Source organism: Athene noctua, chromosome Z (genome assembly GCF_965140245.1).
Source record: "Athene noctua chromosome Z, bAthNoc1.hap1.1, whole genome shotgun sequence".
Taxonomy (NCBI): Eukaryota; Metazoa; Chordata; class Aves; order Strigiformes; family Strigidae; genus Athene; species Athene noctua.
Window position 1 is genome coordinate 40,375,758 of NC_134077.1, and position 24,283 is coordinate 40,400,040.

Genomic DNA, 24,283 nt, shown 5'->3' on the forward strand with positions numbered 1-24,283 from the left:
TCCCCCATGCGCCCAGCGCTGAATAAACATACCCACTTTATAACTCCAGAAGTTATAGAGTGATTTCTCCGCAAAACAGTATATACATATATACTCATCTTTACTCAATATATTATAACAATATATATTTCAAAACTTTGTTATTGACAAAAACCCCTATAAAAACACAACAAGGATCAAGCACACAAGTCCCAGACTGACAAAGAATATGCTACCCTTGCCCATACCACCACCTCCACTGCTGGGGCAGATATGCTAGTGCTCTTTTCTGGGGTGCAGTGCCTCCACATCCTGTAAGACTGTGAGCAGCAGCCGTGAAGTTAGCATCACCAGTGGTGAGTAGGTCAAACACACATGAATAAAAATAGATGTACTTCACCAGCATCTTCTCATGGCATTTGGTGGTGGCAGTTTCCAGTGAGCACCACCACCCTGAGGGAGTAACTGCCCCATCACAGGCAGCAGTAAGTGGCCACTACCACCAATACATTCACTTGAAGGACAACTGTTCACACACAGCTGCAGATCGTGACTCTCCTCGTAGGCCATGACCAACTCTTGAGGCATGCGAATGGCCAATGTTAAGTAGTGTCCAAGCTGGAGTATATACACCGTGGTTCCAATGTACCTGGTTGCATTTTGATGTATTTGCCACTGACTTTCTCCACAATTTGCAAGCTCTTAGTATACCCATCACCTCCACTTGTTGTACCATCAACAAAAGCTGCAGCTAAGTCATTAGTCACTGCTTGATACACTTTCTTGAAACAAAGAGCTTCACTCAACAGTTAGGATTGAGTATAACTGTTAAGTAGGTATTCTTTATTCACAGTGCTGGGCAGCACTGGAGATCGCTCCATCACAAGTGCCACACTTACTAACAAAACACTCTGACTAATACACACAAAAAGCATACATATTAATCAGATTTCTTAGAAAAGGCAGTCTTATGCTAATGGGTTCTCAGAATTCATTTACATAGTCTGAGCATGTGTAGTAAAAACAGAGTGAGGGTCTTCTCCACATAGCCTTTCTCACACTGTCCATTAGTTGAACTTCAGGTTTCTCGTGTCCATATATGGTCATAGAGTTACCTCATCCGTCCTTCAGCTCCTGTTTGTTCCAAGGGGGTTAGTTTAGACCAGCTACCAATCTCTTATCTTGACACTGGTGTCTTCTTAGACACTTGGTTTTTTAGGTTCCTGCTATTGGGGATGCACTCAGGGAATTTTTCAGACTGTCCAAGATCTCTCTCAGCTTCACTAAGCAAGAAGCTATAGGTTTCAAAACATCTTACAAGTGGTTAATGACTACAGAGGGTAGTTAGGAAAAAAAGTATAAATGAAATTACATACTTTGCAGTAAAATACAGGAAAAAGAAACGCTAGTAAAACACTAGTGATGGTTAACATTATAACTCTTTACAGGTCCCTGTACATATGCAATTCCAAGTAGTCTTGGTATGATTTAAAAATAATAGTTATTGGGGGGGGGGGGAAGCACAAAGTTAGTGAAAAAAAAAAAATTACTTCAATCCCTTTTCCATTTTGCAGCTGGACATACCTGGGACTGCCCACTACCTCACAGTTTGATAGTTGTCCTCAACTCATGCCTAAAGGAAAACAGTTTGTACACATGCTTAAAGCAGTATTTTATCACATAGCAATTGTTAAATTTGTTCTTAGGTTGGCCTGGAAGCAAGACTAGTAGCAACTGGAAACAGTCACAAGCTCAGTAAAGGTAAAGGCTTTATATTTAATTAAGGATCACAACTCCCTCCTGTCTGATGGTTTCTTAATACTCTGGAATGTATGCTGTAGTCACAGAGAAGTGTTAAGTGCCAAGTAATTCCGACAATGCTAGCTACTACAGCCAAACCAGAAAGAGACTGTCCAAAATCATGGAAAGGTACAAGAGAACTCAGCTTCCTCGACTCACAATATTCTCATCACTTCTTATACACTGGCTGCATGGGGTACTGTACAGCTGTTGAATGTGTTACCAGGATTAGCTGTGTGAGACTATTTTAAAAGCACTGAAGTATTTAGTGCTTTATCAGCCATCAACACAACAGACAGTGAGATGAGAGATGTATGACAAAAAAGGACTAGCAAATGACTACTTAGAGATCCTGGATCCATTACTCCTAGGAACTGGGAGCTTTGACACTTCCAGTCCACTGTTGGTAGAATATGTGCCCATGGAGAAACAAAGCAAGACTGAAAGATACTCAAAGACATGCCTTTGAAGAGTGACTTCCAATACTGAATCCAGGAGCGTAAAGCAATTATTTTTTTAAGATTATGATTGGCCTTTTAAAACTTCGCACTTATTGAATAAGCCACAACAGAAAGAGTAGGTTCTCCAGTCTTTCTTGAAGGGAGTAATCATGCTATTTGGCAGACCAAGTTTGGAGGGTCTAGTGTCTTTCCCTAAAATAGAAAGTATGATGAGGAATCACACATAAATATTAGAAATGGGTATGCTACTTCTTTCACAGTTTTAGAGGGGAATGACTTCTTGAAAAGATCAAAGGGAATTTGCACAATGAATCAGTATTTTAATCATTATTTTAATCACTGACTGATTACATAAAAATTACTTTGCAGTCTATGATTTAAGCAGTCTGCTACAAGATCCAGAAAACTTCAAAACATATTAGAAGGCATTTTCAATCTAACATTACACTTTTTCCTTAAAATGTCACATTGTAATTTCAGTTAACCAGCCCACTTCTGCACAACAGCTTTTGTTTCCTGCCCCTCTGCTCTGAAGTAAGAGCTAGAAGTTAAATAAACAGCTGATTGCATACAATCCAAACAAAACCTCTACCCTCATTAGCCTCACCTCTCCATATCAGTCATATAAGACAGAAGTCTTCCCTTCTCTCTCCTCCTACTGCAACAATTTCTTTGGAGAATGCAGACATACCCTATACAGTATTACATTAGTTTTCGATGTTTGCTTTGTCCCAGTTTGTCCATGCTCTGTCAGTCTTTGTCTCACACACAAACTGACAATACTTGCTATTTTGATTTCATTAATCAGGTAAACACCTAGCTTGAGACCATCTGTAGTCAGCCAATTTAGTAAATTGATGTCTGTGGACCACAGCTAAGCTTGAATGCCTGTGTCCAAAATCCAGAAAATGCATAAATGCCCCTGTTTCTGTGAAGACCACCTCATAACTCTATGCTTAGTGAAACCTGAGAATCTGTCAAGTGATTAGTATTTCTGCATATAATCCAGACCTTCATTCAGTAAATCATTTCTTGCATTTTATATAACACAGTTTTAATGAAACAGACTTCTCTCTCAGACTGCTCAAACAAAAAGTCATTCCTACTTCCTCGAGCACTTTTACATTACTTTGCAAGGAAAAGAATGATTTACATTTCAGCAGAAGTAAAGCTCTAAATCTGCTCAGCACCTGAACAAGCCTGGAGTCAAAAAGAGTTAATGGTTTTAATGAAACACTGAACTGGCTGCATGATAAAACAGTAAGCAAGGAATGTGGCAAAAATTATCAGGAAGCAGCCACTGAACTATTCTCTCCAAAGCTCCCTCTTCTGCAAGACTGAAATGCTACAATTTCAGACACAGAGGAAGAATAGCAGCCTTCACCCTAAAGCAACAATACTGTTTGAGGCCTGAAAAACTGTTAAGTGAATGAAGACCCCACATACCATGCAAGGATGCTTCAGAGAATCAACAGCGACCATCAAGACTTGTCAAGGACATACTCATAACTAAACACTGCAGCTCAATATATTAGGTTTGGATAGTCTCTTTTCTGTCATGTGACATCCATCTAACCCATAGGGCAGATCAGCAAAACCAGAGTTCTGTAAGGCCCCTACCTCTATCTCACAACCTAGTACTAAGAGATACTCAAGAACTCATTGCAAAGGGATAGGAAGCAAATTTCACAGAAACACAGAATCATCCAGTTTGGAAAAGACCTTGAAGATCACCTAGTGCAACTATTAACCTAACACTGACCATACTCAACTACACCATATCCCTAAGCGCTATGTCAACCCTACTCTTAAACACCTCCAGGGATGGGGACTCCACCACCTCACTGGGCAGCCCATTCCAACACCTAACAACCCGTTCTGTAAAGAAATGCTTCCTAATATTCAGTATAAACTTTCTACGGTGCAACTTGAGGCCATTACTTCTTGTCCTATGGCTTGTTACTTGGTTAAAAAGACTCATCCCCAACTCTCTGCAACCTCCTGTCAGGTAGTTGTACAGGGCAATGAGGTCTCCCCTCAGCCTCTTCTTCTCCAGACTCAACAACTCCAGTTCCCTCAGCTGCTCCTCATAAAGACATGCGCTCCATACATGGTGAAGACCAGCTTCATTGCCCTTCTTTGGACACGCTTGAGTAATTCAATGTGCTTCTTGTAGTGAGGGGCCCAAAACTGAACACAGTAATCGAGGTGCGACCTCACCAGGGCTGAGTACAGGGGTAAGATCCCTTCCCTGTCCCTGATGGCCACACTAACCCCGATACAAGCCAGCATGCCATTGGCCTAATTGGACACCTGGACACACTGCAGGCTCTTGTTCAGCCGGCTGTCAATCAGCACCCCAGGTCCCTTTGTGACTGGCAGCTCTCCAGCCACTCCTCCCCAAGCCTGTAGTACTGCTGGGGGTTGTTGTGCCCCAAGGGCAGCCCCCGGCATTTGGCCTTATGGAAACTCCTCCAATTGGCCTCAGCCCATGGCTCCAGCCTGTCCAGGTCTCTCTGCAGAGCCTCCCTACCCTCAAGCAGATCAACACTCCCACCCAACTTGGTGTATTCTTCAAACTTTCTGAGGGTGCACTCGATCTCCTCATCTAGATCACCAATAAAGATGTTTGTTCTGGTTCAGCTAGGATAGGGTTCTTTCCCCAGCAGTGGGGAGAGGGCGCTAGCTGGGTTATTCGATACCATTCTGACGTCAGGTCCATGCACCAAGAGAGGGAACAGTTTCCTTGGGCTTTTGTCCAAGGAAGCACGCACGCCAAGCTGGCTGTGTCCCTTGCGGTATTTCTATGTGTACCTTTTGTCTTGTTTACAGTTATTACTGTTTACTGTCGTTGTTATTGCTATTGTTGTTGTTCAGATTGTTATTTGTTACACTGTTCTATTAAATTTTTCCTTATTTCAAACCCAGGGTTTGTGCCTCACTTCCAGCCTGTCCGAGCTGAGGGTCAGGGAGAGACAATGGTAATGTGGTCTCTGGTCCTGGAAGGGCCTAAACCACCACAGCCTTTTTGGTGCCCAACCTGGGGCTCAAGAGGGTTGAAATAAGGATCAAAAAGAGACAGACCCTGACCAGAGTGTGTCAGAGAAATCTGTTGGGTGTAATTTTTTAAGTTTGTATTTGTATTGTTTGATAAGATATATTTGCAATGCTGGCCCACTTGCTTGCGTGGTGGGACTGGATTAATCCTTATATCCAGTGTATGATCCCAGTGCTGGTGTTTGTTGTCAGTGGAAAATGTGTAAAGGGTCTTGTTTTGCTATACTGGCTACTGACTGCTTATAATGCATTTGTATTGTTGTTTGTGGGGGTGGGCCGGTACCTGTTTGAGGCCTGGGCTATTGTTAGGGTTCTCACCCCTTCTATGGGTGAGCCAGACGAAGAGATCCTCTTGGGTTTTGAGAGTTTTAGCTATCCTTGGAGCATCCAGGCCAGTGTGTTTGTGGCACAATGCTTTCTGGCTGTCTGCCACGTCTTGATTTGGCCACACAGCACTTCTCTAACAATAGCAGTACCTGGAAACCTGCCGCGAGGTCAGATAATACTGAGTGGCAAGGTATGTGGGAAGAGATAGGCAAGCACCTGAGACAGTGGTCACCCCTAATGCTTTGGGATTTCACCCTGGAACAAATGCAGAGCCCTGATAAACTGGTGCAGTGCTTAAAAAAGGTGTGTCGCCAACCAGACAAAACCCGGGAGACACAACTCATTACGAAGTGCTGGAGACTTGCCCATGCCACCCCTAACCTCTTTAATATTACTCACTGCTCTCAAGGGGGAGAAAGGGCTGCAGGATCTGAGAGTGAACTTACTAGTACAGCACCTGGGCCAGGGGGGACAGGCAGAGCCAGTACCAGTCGCCTCCACCAGCACAGCAGCTGAGCCAGAGAGACAGCCAGTGCCAGTATCAGTCACCCCGATACAGAAAACAAAATATACCAGAAAGTCAGCTTGCAAAGTGGGGGATGGGGATGAGCCAGGCCCAGCAAGGGAACAGGAGGAAGGGCCAGAGGTGATCACCCAGTCTCTATCCCCAACTGATTTGTGAGATACGCGGAGAGATTTCGGCCGCCTGGGAGGCGAGTAGATTTGCACCTGGCTGCTCTGATGCTTGGACAATGGAGCTAGTGCTTTTGAAAGGAGGGGAGAGAGGCCAAGCAGTTGGGATCTTTGGCCAGGGAGGCTGGCATTGACAGGGCAAAAGGGAGACAGATTCAAACCCTCAGCCTGTGGAGACGACTCCTGCTCAGTGTAAGAGAAAGGTACCCATACATGGATAATGTACTATGTCGGTTAAGCAAATGGACCACCATTGAGAAAGACATTCATATCTCAGGGAACTGGCTGTGTTTAATATGGTTTATGGTGATATGAAAGATGAGCAGTCACCCATGGACCCAGATCAGGCCCCTTGCACACACCTGATGTGGTGAAAGTTCCTGAAGAGTGCACCAGAAGCACACTCGAAAGCATTGGCAATAGTGTCCTGGTGGCAAGACACCCATACTCAAAAAGTGGATGGAGTGGTTGGCAAGCTCTGGCAATATGAGGGAAATGTCCATTCAATTCCTGGGTTTCCGCTGTAAAGAGCTTTCTCAGAGGGTCCAGAAAATGGAAGAGGACATGTTCTACATTCCACCTGCACAGGCTGATGTCTCAGCCATTAGAAGTAAACGTTTCCCCAAGCAATAGAAAGGCAGTAGAAGGTACACACCATGAGGCACCCTATGGTTTTTCCTCCGCAACCATGGAGAAAACATGAGGAGGTGGGATGGACAGCCCGCTCCCGCCCTAGCTGCACGAGTAGAGCAGCTGAATGGGAAGACCATCACAAAAGGGGAGTCCTCCAAGAAAAACACATCTTTGGTGTCCAGTTGGAAATCCCCCAGACAGAACAGAATGGCCAACATTATGTCTGACCCTCTTGAGGGGACCAGTAAATCCTTCTTGCAGAAGGGATTCTTACAATAAATGAGTGATGCTGAGCAGGATTAGAGGGGCCTTGCCTCCAGCCAGGTGGAGGAAAGGGATAATTGGATTTACTGGACAGTGTGGATCCGATGGCCTGGCACATCAGACCCACAAGAGTATAAGGCTTTGGTGGACACTGGAGCACAGTGCACCCTGATGCCATCGAGCTACAGTGGGGTTGAATCCATCTGCATCTCCGGAGTGACAGGGGGATCCCAACAGCTGACCCTATTGGAAGCTGAAGTGAGCCTGACTGGGAAGGACTGGCATAAGCACCCCATTGTGACTGGCCCAGATGCCCCGTGCATCCTGGGCATAGACTGTCTCAGGAGAGGGTACTTCAGAGCCCCAAAAGGGTACCGGTGGGCTTTTGGTGTAGCTGCCCTGGAGGAGGTTGAACAGTTGTCCACCTTACCCGGCTTCTCAGAGGATCCCTCAGTGGTGGGGTGGCTTAACGTTGAGGAGCAGGGAGTGCCGATTGCTACCAGGACAGTGCACCGGCAGCAGCACCGCACCAACCGAGATTCCATGTCGCCATCCATCAGCTGATTCGTCAACTAGAAAGCCAGAGGGTTATCAGCAAAGCTAACTCACCCTTCAACAGCCCTATAGGGCCAGTGAGAAAGCCTAATGGCGAATGGAGGCTAACTGTGGACTACCGTGGCCTGAACAAAGTTACGCCAGCCATGAGTGCTGCAGTGCCGGACATGCTAGAGCTCCAGTATGAACTGGAGTCGAAGGCAGCCAAGTCGTACGCCACGACTGACATTGGTAATGCGTTCTTCTCCATTCAGACAGTGCCAGAATGCAGGCCACAGTTTGCATCCACTTAGAGAGGCATCCAGTACACCTGGAATTAATTGACCCAGGGGTGGAAACACAGCTCCACCATTTTCCATGGACTGGTCCATACTGCACTGGAGAAAGGTGGGGCTCCAGAACACCTACAGTATATTGATGACATTATTGTATGGGGGAACACAGACGAGGAAGTCTTTGAGAAAGGAAAGAAGATAATTGAAATCCTCCTGAAGGCCAGCTTTACCATTAAGCAAAAGAAAGTTAAGGGGCCTTCAAGGGAAATTCAGTTCCTAGGAATAAAATGGCAAGATGGGCATCGCCACATCCCAATGGAGGTGATAAACAAGATAACAGCCATGGCCCCACCAACCTCTAAAAAGGAGACTTAGACTTTCCTGGGCACTGTGGGGTTTAGGAGGATGCATATTCCGAACTACAGCCTAATTGTGAGCCCTCTCTACCATGTAACCCGTAAGAAGAACGATTTTGAACGGGACCCTGAGCAACAACAATCCTTTAAACAGATTAAACGAGAAATTGCCCAAGCAGGAGCCCTTGGGCCAGTCCAGGAAGGGGAGGAGGTTAAGAACATGCTCTACACCGCAGCTGAGGAGAATGGCCCTACCTGGAGCCTCTGGCAGAGAGAACCTGAGGAAACCCGAGGCCGACCTCTAGGCTTTTGGAGCCAGGGATACAAAGGCTCTGAAGCTAATTACACACCAACTGAGAAGGCGATACTGGCAGCGTACAAAGGAGTTCGGGCTGCCTCAGAAGTGGTCGCACTGAAACACAGCTCCTCCTGGCACCCCGGCTGCCGGTGCTGGGGTGGATGTTCAAAGGAAAGGCCTCCTCCACGCATCATGCAACAGATGCCACGTGGAGTAAATGGGTTGCATTGATAACACAACTGGCTCGAATAGGGAACCCCAGCTGCCCAGGGATACTAGAGGTGACTACGAACTGGACAGAGAGCAAAGTTTCCGGGATGTCACCAGAAGAGGAGGTGACACGTGCTAAGGAGGCCCCACCATATAACGAGGTGCCGGATGAGAAGCGATATGCCCTGTTCACTGATGGGTCTTGTCGCATTGTGGGAAAACACTGACGATGGAAGGCTGCTGTATGGAGTCCCACACGACGGGTCACTGAAGCTGCTGAGGGACAGGGTGAATCTAGCTAGTTTGCAGAGGTGAAAGACATCCAGCTTGGTTTGGATATTGCGGAGTGAGAAAAGTGGCCATGGCTCTACCTCTACACCGACTCATGGACAATGGCGAATACCTTGTGGAAATGGTTGCAGCAATGGAAACAGAGCTACTGGCAACATAAGGGTAAAACTGTCTGGGCTGCTGAAGTATCGCAGGACATTGCAGCCCATGTGGAAAACCTCGCTGTGAAGGTGCACCATGTATGTACCCAAGAGTCGGGCCACTGATGAACATCGACACAACCAGCAGGCAGACCAAGCTGCTAAGATCAGTGGCTAAGGTGGACTTGGACTGTCAGCGCAAAGGTGAACTGTTCATAGCCCAGTGGGCCCATGAGACCTCGGGCCACCAAGGTAGAGATGCAGCACACAAGTGGGCTCGAGATCGAGGGGTGGACCTCACTATTGACACCATTGCAGAGATCATCCACGGATGTGAGACGTGTGCTGCAATCAAACATGCCAAGCGGGTGAAGCCCCAGTGAAATGGAGAGCCATGGCTGAAATATAGATATGGAGTGGCCTGGCAGATCCACTACATCACACTGCACAGACCCGCCACAGGAAGCGCCATGTGCTCACAATGGTGGAAGTAACCACTGGATGGCTGGAAACTTACCTAGCACCCCATGGCACCGCCCGGAACACCATCCTGGGCCTTGAAATCCAAGTCCTGTGGTGATACGGCACCCCAGAAAGAATTGAGTCAGACAACAGGACCCACTTCCGAAACAACCTCATAAGTGCCTGGGCACAAGAGCATGGCATCGAGTGGTTCTACCATATCCCCTACCACGCACCAGCCTCTGGGAAGATCAGGCGCTACAATGGACTGTTAAAAACCACATTGAAAGCACTGGGAGGTGGGACCTTCAGAGACTGGGACATGCATCTAGCAAAGGCCACTGGCTAGTCAACACAAGAGGATCTGCCAGTCGAGCTGGCCCAGCTCAGTCAAATCCTCCACATGCTGTAGATGGGGATAAAGTCCCTGTAGTGCACATGAGGAATATCTTGGGAAAAATGGTCTGGTTTTTTCCTGTGCCAGGCAAAGTTAAAGGCAAACCCATCCACAGGATTGGTTTTGCTCAAGGACCTGGGTGTACCTGGTGGGTGATGCAGGACAATGGAAAGGTCCAATGAGTACCACAGGGGGACTTGATTCTGGGTGAGAACATGCCGTGAATTATGCTGTGCCTTTGTAAATTGGTTTTTTGTTCTTGTTAACTGCTAAATGGCAGCTGGACATGACGCAGATGGTATAGAATAAAGGGGTGGATTATGTCCTGTTTCAGCTAGGATAGGGTTGTTTCCCCAACAGAGAGGGGGAAGGGATCTCCAGGCGGGTTATTCATACCATGCTGACGTCAGGTCCGGGCGCGGGAGCACGGGAACTTTTTCCCTTGTGGCTTTGGTGGAGGGGAGCATCGTGAGCGAGCTGTCTGTATCCAGTGCGGTATTTCTCTGTATATCTTTTGTCTTGTTTACTGTTATTACTGTTTATTGTTGTTATTATTGCTACTGTTGTTGTTCAGATTGCTTATTACACTGTTGTATTAAGTTTCTTCTTATTTTAACGCAGGGTTTGTGTCCTACTTGTGTCCGACGGTGGGTGAGGGACAACGGTAACATGGTCTCCAGTCCTGGCAGGGCCTAAACCAACACACAACCATGGCTAAGCAGGGAGCTTTGGCTAGAGCTCAGGGAGAAAAGGGGTTTACAGCCTTTGGAAGAAGGGGCTAGACACTCACAATGTTCACAGACACTGTGAGGATATGCAGGTTGGAAATCAGGAGTTCTAAAGCCCAGCTGGAAATTAATCTGGCTTCAGCAGTCAAGAGTAACAGGAAATCTTTCTATAAGTATGTGAACAACAAAAGAAAGACCAGGGAGAGCCTCGATTCCTTGCTAGACACAGGAGTATACATAGTAACACTTGATGAAGAAAATGTTGAGGTGTTTAATACCTTCTTTGCCTTGGTCTTTAGTAACAAGGCTAGTTGTACTGAGGGAATCCAGACTCTTCAGCCAGAAGACAGAGACACTGGGAGAACAACCCCCCTGCAAGCCAGGAGACAGTCCGTGACCTACTGCATCACATAGACATACACAACTCTATAGGACCAGATGGGATACATCTGAGGGTGCTGAAGGAGCTGGCTGGGGTGCTTGCCAAGCTGCTTTCCATCATTTATCAGCAGTCCTGGCTGACTGTGGAGGTCCCTACAGACTGGAAATTGGCCAGTGTGATGCCCCTATATAAGAAGGGTCAGAAGGATGATCTGGGAAATGAGAAGCCTGTCAGCTTGACTTCAGCACTCGGGAAGCTGATGGAGCAGCTCATCCTGAGTACCATCATACAACACATGCAGGACAACCAGATGATTGGGCCCAGTCACCATGGGTTTATGAAAGGCAGGTCCTGCTTGACAAACCTGATCTCCTTCTACGACAGGTCGACCTGCTTATTGGATGAGAGAAAGGCTGTGGATGTTATCTACCTTGACTTTAGGAAGTCATTTGACACCATTTCCCGAGGTATTCTCCTGGCAAAAATGGCTGCTCATGGCTTGGATAGGCATACGTTTTGCTGGGTAAAAAACTGGTTGGTGGGCCAGGCCCAAAGAGTTGTGGTGAACACAGTTAAATCCTGTTGATGGCCAGTAATGAGTGGTGTCCCTCAGGGCTCGGTTTTGGGGCCACTGCTGTTTAACTTCTTTATTGATGATCTAGACCAGGGGATCGAGTGCATCCTCAGTAAGTCTGCAGATGACACCAAATTGGGTGGGAGTATTGAACTGCTCGAGGGTAGGGAGGCTCTGCAGAGAGACCTGGACAGGCTGGAGCCATGGGCTGAGGTCAGCTGGAGGAGTTTCAATAAGGCCAAATGCCGGGGGCTGCCCTTGGGCCACAACAAACCCCAGCAGTGCCACAGGTTTTGGGAGAAGTGGCTGGAGAGCTGCCAGTCACAAAGGGACCTGGGGGTGTTGACTGACAGCCAGCTGAACAGGAGCCAGCAGTGTGCCCAGGTGGCCAACAAGGCTAATAGTATCCTGACTTGCATCAGAAATAGTGTGGCCATCAGGGACAGGGAAGGGATCTTACCCCTGTACTCAGCCCTGGTGAGGTCGCACCTCGATTACTGTGTTCAGTTTTGGGCCCCTCACTACAAGAAGCACATTGAATTACTCAAGCATGTCCAAAGAAGGGCAATAAAGCTGGTCTTCACCATGTATGGAGCGCATGTCTTTATGAGGAGCAGCTGAGGGAACTGGAGTTGTTGAGTCTGGAGAAGAGGAGGCTGAGGGGAGACCTCATTGCCCTGTACAACTACCTGACAGGAGGTTGCAGAGAGCTGGGGATGAGTCTCTTTAACCAAGTAACAAGCCATAGGACAAGAGTTAATGGCCTCAAGTTGCACCAGGGAAGGTTTAGACTGGATATTAGGAAGCATTTCTTTACAGAACGGGTTGTTAGGTGTTGGAATAGGCTGCCCAGGGCCATGGCGGAGTCCCCATCCCTGGAGGTGTTTAAGAGAAAGGCTGACATAGCACTTAGTGAAATGGTGTAGTTGAGAATAGTCAGTGTTAGGTTAATGGTTGTACTAGGTGATCTTCAAGGTCTTTTCCAATCTTGATGATTCTTAATCATCAAATTAAATCCCACTGCACATGCAAAGTCTTTCAAGGACGGTGTTACTGATCTGCCAAACTTAAGTTTCTAGAAGACCTTCATGTATCTGTAGAAGCTTCATATATCCACAAAAAGCTGCTTGGTTTGTGTGTCTTAAACAAAAACAACACTGTCAACTCTGAGTTCTCATACTAGTCTTCACTAATGTCATAATACCATTACAGTGGTGTCAATGGTGTAGGTCTGACTGTATGTTGGTGTTTTATTATGGATTTCATACTCATAGAATCATTTAGGAAAAGACCCTTAAATTATCAAGCCCAACTGTTAACCTAACACTATGAAGTCCACCACTAAACCATGTCCCTAAGCCCTACATCTCTACACATCTTTTAAACACCTTCAGGGATGGTGACTCAAACACTTCCCTGGGCAGCCTGTTACAATGCTTGATAGCCCTTTCAATTAAGGTATTTTTCACAATATCCAAACTAAAACTCCCCAGGCACAACTTCAGGCAGTTTCCTCTTGTCCTATCACTTCCTACTTGGGAAGAGGCTGACAGCCACCTCGTTACAACCTCCTAGGTAGCTGCAGATAGCAATAATGCTTCCCCTCAGACTTCTCCAGGCTAAACACCCCAGTTCCTTAGCGGCTCCTCATTAGACTTGTTCTCTAGACCCTTCACCAACTTTGCTGCTCTTCTTTGGAAATGCTCTAGCACCTCAGTGTCTGTCTTGTAGCGAGGGACCCAAAGCAGAACACAGTATTCAAGGTGCAGTTGCAAAAGCGTCAGCTACAAACAGACAATCACTTCCCTAATTCTGCTGGCCATGCTATTTCTGATACAAGCGAGGATAATGTTGGCCTTCTTGGCCACCTGGACGCACTGCAGGCTCCTATTCAGGTGGCTGTAAATCAACACCTCCAGGTCCTTTTCTGCTGGGCAGCTTTCCTACTACCTTTTCCCAATCATTGTATGGGGTTGTTATGACCCAAGTGAAGGACTCAACAATTAGCCTTGTTGAATCTCATACAACTGGCCTCAGCACATCAATCCAGTCTGTCCAGATCCCTCTGGAGAGCCTTTCTACCCTCAAGCTGATCAACACTCCCACCCAAATCAGTGTCATCCTCAAACTGACTGAAGGTGAACTTGATCCCTCCCATCCAGATCATGGATAAAGACAAACAGAACTGGCCTCAGTGCTGAGCCCTGGGGAACACCAGCTATAACTAGCCACCAACCAGAATTAACTTCATCCACAACTCTTTCTGCCTGGTCATCGAGCCAGTTTTTTACCCAGCAAACAGTACACTCATCCAAGTCATGAGCAGCCCGTTTCTCCAGGAGAATGCTGTGGGAAACAGAGTCAATGACTTTACTAAAGTCCAGGCAGACAACATCCACATTCTTTCCCTCATTAACTAAGCTGGTCACCTTGTCACAGAAGGCGATCAGGTTAGTCAAGCAGGACCTGCCTTTCATAAAACAATGCTGACTGAGCCTGATTACCTAGCTGTCATGTACATGCCATGTGATTGTGTGCTGGGATATTGTGTGCTGGGATAGTGTGTGCAGGGAGAAGTCTACAGATGTGGCCCCTGTATGAAGCTTCTTGAAACTCCCCTGGCTCCAAGTCATACCCGGCTCTGGCCAAGACCATGTCAACCAGCAATGGTGGCTGTGCTGCTGTTATAACATATTTAAGAAAGGGAACTTGGGAGGAGGAAGGGTTGTAAGGTGTTGTGAGGGAGATAGTATGCAAACACCAAGGTCAGCTGAAGAAAGGAGGTGGGGGGAGGAGGAGGGGGGAAGTGTGCCAGAGTGAAGTCCCCTCCTGCAGCTGTGGTGACAGAGCAAGCTGTCCCCCTGTAGCCCATGCAGGTCCACAGTGGAGCAGATGCCCACCTGCAGCCTGTGGAAGATGCCAGAGCAGGTAGCTGTGCCTGAAGAAGACTGAGACTCTGACGGAGGCCCCCACTGTAGCAGTTAATTGCTGGGATGACTGCAACCCACACAAAGGACCCACACTGGAGCAGTACAGGAAGAGCTGCAGCCCATGGGAAGGACTAATGTCAGAAAAATTCCATGGAGGACCCTCTCCCATAAGAGGGGCCCCACACTGGAGCAGGGGAAGAGTGAGAGGACTCCTGCCCCTGAGGAGAAAGGAGCAGCAGAGACAATAGGTGACAAACTGACCACAACCCCCATCCCCTGTGCCACTGCAGGGAGAGGAGGTAGAGAAATCAGGAGTGAAGTTGAACCCAGGAAGAAGGGAGGGGTGGGGGAAAGGTGTTTTTAAGATGTCGTTCTCAATGTCCTACTCTAATTGTTAAATTAATTGGTGGTGGTGTTTAAATTAATGTTCTTTTTCTTCCCCTAACTAGTGTGTCTTTTGCTCATGACCACAATGGGTGAGTCATCCTTCCCTGTCCTGTCTCCATTCCAGAGCCTTTCTGTTCTATTTTCTCGTTCTCATCCCTATGGGGGAACAAGTGATAAGCAGCTGCACAGTTGCCGTCTGGGCTCAAACCAATACACATGGCACTCAAGATGATCTGTTCCATAAACTTCCCAGCACTGAGGTCAGTCTGACAGGCCTGTAGTTCCCCAGATCCTCCTTCCATCCTTTCTTGTAGATGGGCATCACACTTGCTAACCTTGAGTTAAATGGGACCTCCCTGGTTACCTGTTGATAAATGACTGAAAGTTGCTTGGTGAGCACTTCCACCAGCTAGCTCAATACCCTTGGGTGGATCCTATCTGAACCCATAGACTTGTGTGTGTCTAAGTGGTGTAGCAGGTCACTAACCATTTCCCCCTGGGTTATAGAGCTTCATTCTGCATCCTATGCCTGTCTTCCAGCTCAGGGGCTGGGTACCCAGAGAACAATTGGTCTTACTATTAAATACTGAGGCAGAGAAGGCATTAAGTACCTCAACCTTTTCCTCATCCTTTGTCACTATGTTTCCCCATATTCAATAAAAAATAGAGATTCTCCTCAGCCCTCTTTTTGTTGTGAATGTATTTATAGAAATATTTTTATTGTCTTTTACAGCAGTAGCCAAATTAACTAGTTGGGTTTCCAGCCTTATTTTCTCCCTGCATAACCTCACAACATCTGTGTAGTCCTCCTGAGTTGCATGCTCCTTCTTCGAAGGTCATAAACTCTCTTTTTTTTCCTGAGTTCCAGCCAAAGTTCTCTGTTCAGCCAGGAAGGTCTTCTTCCCATCAACTCATCTTTTAGCACGTAAGGACAGCCTACTCATGTGCCTTTAAGATTTCCTTCTTGAAAAATGTTCAGCCTTCCTGGACTCCTTTGCCCTTCAGGACTGCCTCCCAAGGGAAGTCCAAGATAGCAGTTCTGCTGACCCCCCTCCTTACTTCTCTGAGTATCGGAAACTCTATCTTTCATGATCATTGTGCCCAGGACAGCCTTCAACCATCACATCACCCACAAGCCTTTCTCTGTTTGCAAAAAACAGGTTCCAGGGGTGACCTTCTCTAGTTACCTCACTCACCAACTGTGTTAGGAAGTATCTTCCACACACTCCAGAACCTCCTGGAGTGCTTCCTCTCCACTGTATTGTATTTCCAGCAGACATCAGCTAAGTTGAAGTCCTCCATGAGAATAAGAGCTAGCAATCATGGGACTTCTCCCAGGTGCTTATAGAATACTTCATCTGTCTCTTCATCCTGGTTGGATGGTCTATAATAGACTCCCACCATGATATCTGCCTTGCTGGCCTTTCCCCTGACTCTTACCCATAAACACTCAACACTTTCATCACCATCATCAAGCTCTAGACAGTCAAAACACTCCATAACACACTCCTTGCCTAACTCTTCTGAAGATTTTGCTGCCATGCACTGTAGCACTCTGATTATGAAAGTCATCTCACCATGTTTCCAATTACATCATAGTCCTCCAGCTACACAATGGCTTCCAACTCCTGTTTGTTGTCTATGCTGCCTGCACTGGCGTAGATGCACTTCAGTTGGGCTGTTGATCCTTCTTCCTTTTACTGAGGAGAAATCCTAATTCTTATGTGACTGCTCTCAGGTGATTCCATGGTTTCTAACACATCAAAAAACCTTATGTCTTTGCTGCCACATGGATCTCCAACCCCTACCCCCACTGAGACGGCTACAGTGCTGTGTGCATCAGTATAGAAACAGCTCAAACATGCTCCAGTGTGCTCAGCACAGTGTGGAACAGACTGAAGGGCCTCCCTACTACACTGTCCCTCAAACACTGGCATGCTGCCCCAGGCTTATCACTAATGGGCCTGGTTTTAACCCTTTCCCCATTCAAATCTAGTTTAAAGCTCTTTCAACGAGCCCTGCTAACTTACACAAAGCTCCTTTCCCCTCTTTGCGAAAGTTGTGCCTCATATGTCACCGGCAGGCCTGGTGTCATGTAGACTGACCCATGATCAAAAAACTTACAATTCTGCAGATTACACTAGTCACTGTGGAATGGCTGGAAAACAACGGACATATTATGAGCGATCCAGACCAAGTGGTGTCACTGTAACAACAGGCTGTAGCTGTGGTGAAGAACACCTGCAAGGCCAAAGGGGCTGAGAAACTGCATACATAGCAAAAAGATAAGGAAGCTGGACTCTGGAAAACAAGATGTTTGCCTAGCAGGAGAGCGACGCATGGACACTACAATGCAACCAATCACAGAGGGCAAAAGGGCACGTGGACAAGTAGCTTTAGCCTATTAGCAATCAGGTAGCTGTGCGTGTACTTTACAGTAGTCTATAAATTGCTGCGTATCCTTTAATAAAGTGGCATTAACTTGATCACATTGGTCGTATAAGTTATGTTCAGAACCTCCATGTCAGCAAGTCACGGAGCCAGATATCGATCATCTGGGTCTTTCTGTTTGTTCCAACATAATTCCCTGCAACTGGAAGGATAGAATAAAAAACTACTTGTGCTCCTGATCTCTTAACTGGTTGTCCCAAGGCCCTGAAGTCTCTTTCGATCGCCCTTGGACTTCTTGATACCTACATGATAAAGCAATAATGGATAATAACCCAAGGGCTATACCAGGGTAGGAATTTGCTCATAAAATCTTTAACCCAGTCTAGCCCTTCCACCACACAAGACATAAATCCAACTCCTGTACCTAGAAATGCAATTTCAGGCATTCAAGTCTTCTACCCCTACTACAGGCAAAATTCCTGAAGAAAGAGCTCAGATGAAACCTGCCTAAGAATCAAGACTTCATCCAGATGTTAAAAAACAGATATGAGGTACATGCAAGAAGGTGACACTACTTACTGAACAGGCAGCGACTGGAAAAATCTTAAGGTTGTTGGTTGTTCTTTTGGTTTGGTGGTTGTTTGTTTTGTTTTTTAATGCAGGACAGAAGGTTCCTGTCATTCTAGGAACAGATTTTAATCTTGCCTAGTTTTACTCATAATTTTACTGTAATAGTTCCCAAGTCAATTTTCCTCCCCAGATGTTTGTCATGACTGGGTTGTACTTTTGGGCACGGGCTTTTATCACCACAAAATCATGCAGAACATACCCCAACCCTAATGAAGACCCAAGGTGCTACGAAAATTCAGAGACACTTCCCGTCCTCCCCAATTACTACCTCAAACACAAATGGCCATAATATATGTATTGGAAAGGTTACAGTCAGCATTCAGGTACATAAATAGGAAAGCTAGAGAGGCAGGGAACACTGATTACAAGTATGTTATGCAAGTATCTATAAACAGAATACCCAACCAGTAGAATATGCACATTGAAAGACTGTCTCAATGTTTTCTATGACATTAGATTTGGCTACTGACCATTCCTTTTCCTAAGAGAGAGTAGCAGGGAAGCAGATGAGATTCAACAGTGCGTCTATCTATGACATGTCTAAGTCTGCATAAAGCAGACTTAGGTCAGGCAGACTGATGAGACAGGACTCTGATTCAGCCGAAAAAACACTTGCTATTCATGTTTCTCAGCTTTACCTTCAGCATAGGACTGCATGCCCTGCCTCATGTCTAACATAATGAGAAAACATTCCAATGCTCTCCTTACCACTTCAGTCGCTGGGAAGACAGTGAAGGATATATAAACAAAACCACAAACCTGATGAGTTACTACTGATTTCATCAAGCACTGGGGAATAAGTAGATGTACAGCAGGAGGTTTTATGACACTAGACCAGTGGTCTATCAAATATTCCTGGGAAGTCTGCAAAGGACTGAACAAGTGATCCATGAAAGGCAGCTATTAAAAGTTCATAGGTAGATAACTGCATAGCATACAAGACATTTCTACAGGGGTCTTGCAATGCCACTCAAAACCTTTTAGCGTTCATACATACATATAGGAAAATTTAAACTTGAATGCATTACATAACGTTCCAAGCACTAACTGAAAATGTCACAGCTTCCCTTTACAGAGGCCTGCAACAGCCGTGAAGCACGTGAGTATCTGAGAAACCAAACATCATTTATCACCACCTGAAAAATGGCCTAAGCCAAAAGGTGGGAGTGGAGAGATTTAACAACAGAAAATCATAAAGACTCATTGTAAAATTTTGATGCAATAGCCTCATTTCAAATTACATCACTTGATAGATATATAGATATGCATAGCAGGTCTTTTGGGATGAAACAAAATTGAAGGTTGCATTAGAAATGCTGAAGACTGCTCAGTCCATCACACAGCACTAAGCATCATCCAAAGCAGGATTTCTTCACATTTCTCTTCATATACCCATGCTTTTATGGTAAACTTTGCTGAAGTCAACATAGCTCAAGGACACTTTGAAGTATATGTGCAAAAGACACTTTGCTTCTTTCATGAATACTGGGGATGAGGAGGACAAACTGTCTGGGGAAGATTTAGGGACTGCTTCAGTGATACTGCTGGGGCCTACTTCGCAGAAGCAAGAACTGCTGGGAGTGTTACAAAACAAAATACAGTAATTCCTCTTCAGCCTGCTGCTGTGATACAGAAGCACCACAAGACGTTTTATCATGACACGTTCCTATTTCGTATCAGAGGAGAAAATGCAAAGGAAAAGCATGTGGATGCCATGCACAACAGAGAAATAAAGAGGAAGTCAACCTGAAAACAAGACAGTTCAGCATTAGATGATTTCCAAAAGGAAAGCCAAGATCACTCAGGAAAGCAAGCGTTTCTTGAATGTGGTTAAGCAAGAAGTTCACTGTTCACAAATCACTCTAGAAATCAATCTACCATTGATTAATTTCAAGAGTACCCAGAACTTGACCATAGTTAAGCATCCTTAAACAGGAACCGTAGCTAAAACATTCCACCTCCTTTTCTCAGGTAGACAACCCAAAAAGAATGGTTCTCCCCACACAGTGTGATTATAAAGCTTATATGGTAACAAACAGAAAAGTAAAGCCTGTTTAAATGCACAACATTATCATTTAACTCCCATCACGATGTCTGAGAAAAAACTGCCACTTATGCTCATTAATTTATTCTCTGTTCTGCTGCCCCCAAGAGACCCCCAGAGGCGTTAAAGACATTCAGACAGATGTTGCTGAGTATATATGCATCTCTCCTTTCCTCTCCACCACCCAAAGACAGGCATTAGAGGCACTGAAATGTCTCTAACAGTTGTCCAGCAGCCTCACAAACAAGAAAACAGCTTAATGCCTCACAAACTGCCATACCTTGTCCTACAAAACCAACACTAGTAACAGCAGAAGGAAGAAAAGGACTTGCTTTAAGTTTTGTTTGATTCTCAGAAGAGGCTAACGGTTTTACCTTCTGTCCTGGTTCAGTGAGGATAGGGTTGAGTTTCCCCAGCAGAGAAGGGGGAAGGGATCTCCAGCCAGGTTATTCATACCATGCTGACATCAGGTCCGGGCATGGGAGCGCGGGAACTTTTTCCTTTGTCGCTTTGGTGATGGGGAGCACACAGCGGGCTTGTTCCATAACCACTTGCGGTATTTCTCTGTCTGTCTTTTGTCTTGCTTACTGTTATTGCTGTTTATTGTTGTTATCATTGCTACTGTTGTTGTTCAGGTTGTTTATCACACTGTTGTATTAAATTTCTTCTTATTTTAACCCGGGGTTTGTGCCTCCCTTCCAGCCTGACCAGCTGAGGGGGGGGGAGGAGCAATGGCAACGTGGTCTCCGGTCCCGGCAGGGCTTAAACCAACACAGCCTTTTTAGACTACTATATAGAAGACTCTCAAGGTACTATACTTCTTAACTGTTAAGAGCTAAGTGACTTGCTCTACTGTCTTGACCTTTTACTTTTGTATGTATGCACAGTGCTTAAGAACAATCTACACCTTATTTGTAGCAGTAGCACTGGATCCTGGGACCACAGGCACATTAGTCACCTGCACTGATAAGTAGTTACTGTCTATAAGAGGCCAAGCATCTTCCACTTTGCAAGTCTGTAAGTGATCTTTAAAAGTCTTCAGATTAGGATCACCAAACAACCCACAAAACAGGTTAAGTAGTAGTAGGAGTATTCTCCACTCCCTGATGTTCTCTGGCTTCTGTGTGGCCACTGTAACTGCAAGGATCATGGGTCACTTCAGGGTTGGTGGAAGATGTGGGTCCATCTTTGGAACAGTTTCTCTGGCTCATGAAATCACTGATTCCAAGCACTGCAGAATAGTAGACTAGGTTTTTCCACGACATATTTTGGAACTGTGATAGGTGCAGGCAGAGTATGCTCGCAGGGCCTTGCAGAACTCCAAATCAAAGCCCTCAAAGAGGCAAGTTTAGATGTGAAGTTAAGAATACAAAATCAGTGGTGCACTTCTGGATTCAACAAGTTGTTTGCAGCTGGCAGTCACCTAAGCGCAAAACAGACAGAAATCAAGCAAACTTCTTAAAATTGCAATACCACATTCCAAATCCACAGGTACTGTACAAAACTTGAAGACAACTTACAGTGCTCACCCATTAAGGATACACTAGATGATACAGGAAAAGGGGTTGGGAGGCAGAAAGATAGCAATACAGACCATCTCAAATGCTGAGATGACCCATGCATGACTTAATCCATTACTTGATATTGTCCAGATGGAAATTAAGAGCACTAACTCCTGCCAAGTATGAGCCCAGTATTTCTCTCCAGATATGCAGATGATGATGCAACTCTGTGCTTAATTTAATCATTAAGTCTCCATTTAGTCTTTCAGTGCTTTACACAAGTTACTGAACATTTAAACAGAATCCTGCCCATCAGAAGGATGTGGTAAATGAAGCTGGTGAAGGGCTTGTAGAACAAATCCTATGAGGAGCTGGGACTGTTTAGTTTGAGGAAGAGAAGGCTAAGGGGAGACCTCATCACTCTCTACAACTACCTGAAAGGACGAGGTTGGTGCTGGTCTCTTCTCACAGATAATTAGTGACAGAACAAGAGGGAATGGGCTTTAAACTCCAACAGGGTAGGTTTAAATGACATTAGGAAAACATTTCTCACAGAAAGAGTAGTCAGACAGTGGAATAGGCTGCCCAGGGAAGTGGTGGAGTCACCATCCCTGGATGTGTTTAAGGGTCATTTGGATGAGATACTGGGGGATATGGTGTAGGGGAGAACTTTGTAGAGTAGGGCTGATGGTTGGACTTGATGATCTCAAGGGTCTTTTCCAGCCTGAATGATTCTGTGATTCTGTAATATGTTTAGAAAAAAAACAGGCTGAATAAAGCAGAAATCCATGTTTCTCTTCTAGAAAGCAGGGTAAGGGGAAAGAGGGGAGGGAAGTGGGCAGGCCATAAATTCAGTTTATTTCCCTGGCACTGTCATAGCTAAAGCTTCACTGCTTACTTTCTGGTACTAATGAGTGAGAAAAGCCACGGCTGTCTGAAGTGCAAGTTGTCAGTTAAGGAATCCATACACTGCAAGAGCAGTACCTCTTACAGTGTAATTCAGTAACATGACAAGGGCAAAGAAACCCTCTTCCTATGAGAACCTAAAGTACTTATCAGACATACCCAACAGGTACACAGTTCAGTTTACATAGACAAACCAGTTAGACCTTATCTAGTTACCTGATTTCCAGAAAGAAAGCATAATTACCATTCCAGAAAGCAAACTGGAGTTTTACAGCCCTCTACAGCTCTGTCATGATCTGAAATCCTTCCAGATTCACACAGCAGTTAAAAACAGTCTTCTTCAAGTAACTTTTACACATGAACTCATGAGGAGCAGAAATGAAATGAACAAGACTGCACACTGCACTCAAGGAAACAGACACACATTCCTCAGGGGTTAAAATCAGGATGACCCAAGTGAAAAGAGAGATTGGGTTCCCTCCCATCCAAAGAGCTGAAAACAGCCATAACAGAAAATGGACCTCCACAAAGAATATGTGCAGGACTTCAAGAAATACCTGTATAAGCACACAAAACTATCTACTAAAAACATGCTGTACTTATTCATTCCTTTTATGACCTATAAAATTCAGCTGTATGTACATTAATCTGTAATTTCAAGCTGTCATAAAGCAGATTTTGAACTCCACAAAAACATTTGCAAAGATATATGGAAGTGTGAAAAAAAAGGGAAAATACAATATACCTAACAGATACTCCTTTTCCTGACCTCAAACCCCTCTTTACAACTTTTTCCACTTGTTTTGTGTGTCCTCAAAGTAAAATAGGCATGTGTCCAGTCTGATTTTAACGGCCTAATTAAAATGTTTCTAAACTTCCAAGGCATGAGGAGTGGAAAATGTCCTGAATAGTACTGTAGCACTTTTTATTTTTAAACAGACTTGCTTTCTGCAGTTCACACAGTGATATGAGGATATTAGCAATTTCTTTGCTTGCCCCTTAGCTGATGCTCCTGTGTGTCAGTACACACAACTTATTCTGAATATCTAAATCATGAATTAAAGGACAATGTGTTTTGCCAGTGATGGGGTAGCTAACACAATCTCCTGCTAAAATACAAAGACAACAGAGTAGTAGTAGGAAGTCTCTAACCTGCAGTCAAGTGTGACCGTGAATTTTATAAGTGGTAAATTTCTTATCTGATCTTATCTGATATGGCGTTTGCAAAGAACAGGGGAAAAAAAAAAACCACACAAAAACCAAACCACCCTAGTTTTGTGTTTTCAGTCACACAAAAAATATCTACACCAAGAAAAATGGCAGAGACAATATGGTTCACAGGCTGACTTTCAAAGCACCAAATTTTTTCTTATATTTCCCTTCAGTTATAAGTTGTGTTATTTTAATCATATATAATTTCACACAGAATCACACACAGAATCATCCAGGTTGAAAAGGACCCTAGAGATCATCTAGTCCAACCGTTCGCCTAGCACAGTTCCCACCTACAGCATATCCTTAAGCTCTAAATTGACCCTACTCTTGAACACCACCAGGATGGGGACTCCACCACCTCCCTGGGCAGCCCATTCCAACGCCTAACAACCTGTT

At 45.3% G+C, this 24,283-nt stretch overlaps 2 protein-coding genes across 2 annotated transcripts in view; both read right to left on the reverse strand.

Annotated features, from left to right (window-relative positions):
- LOC141973285 (uncharacterized) overlaps positions 1–24,283 on the reverse strand; it is a 59,652-nt gene that overhangs the window by 32,156 nt on the left and 3,213 nt on the right. The gene's annotated exons all lie outside the window — the stretch shown is intronic.
- RGMB (repulsive guidance molecule BMP co-receptor b) lies at positions 256–22,910 on the reverse strand. The gene is given in 11 exon segments (XM_074931460.1): positions 256–295; positions 297–456; positions 459–635; positions 638–761; positions 14,174–14,228; positions 21,134–21,339; positions 21,341–21,517; positions 21,520–21,603; positions 21,605–21,687; positions 21,903–21,998; positions 22,889–22,910. Coding segments are annotated over 11 exon segments (1,224 nt in total).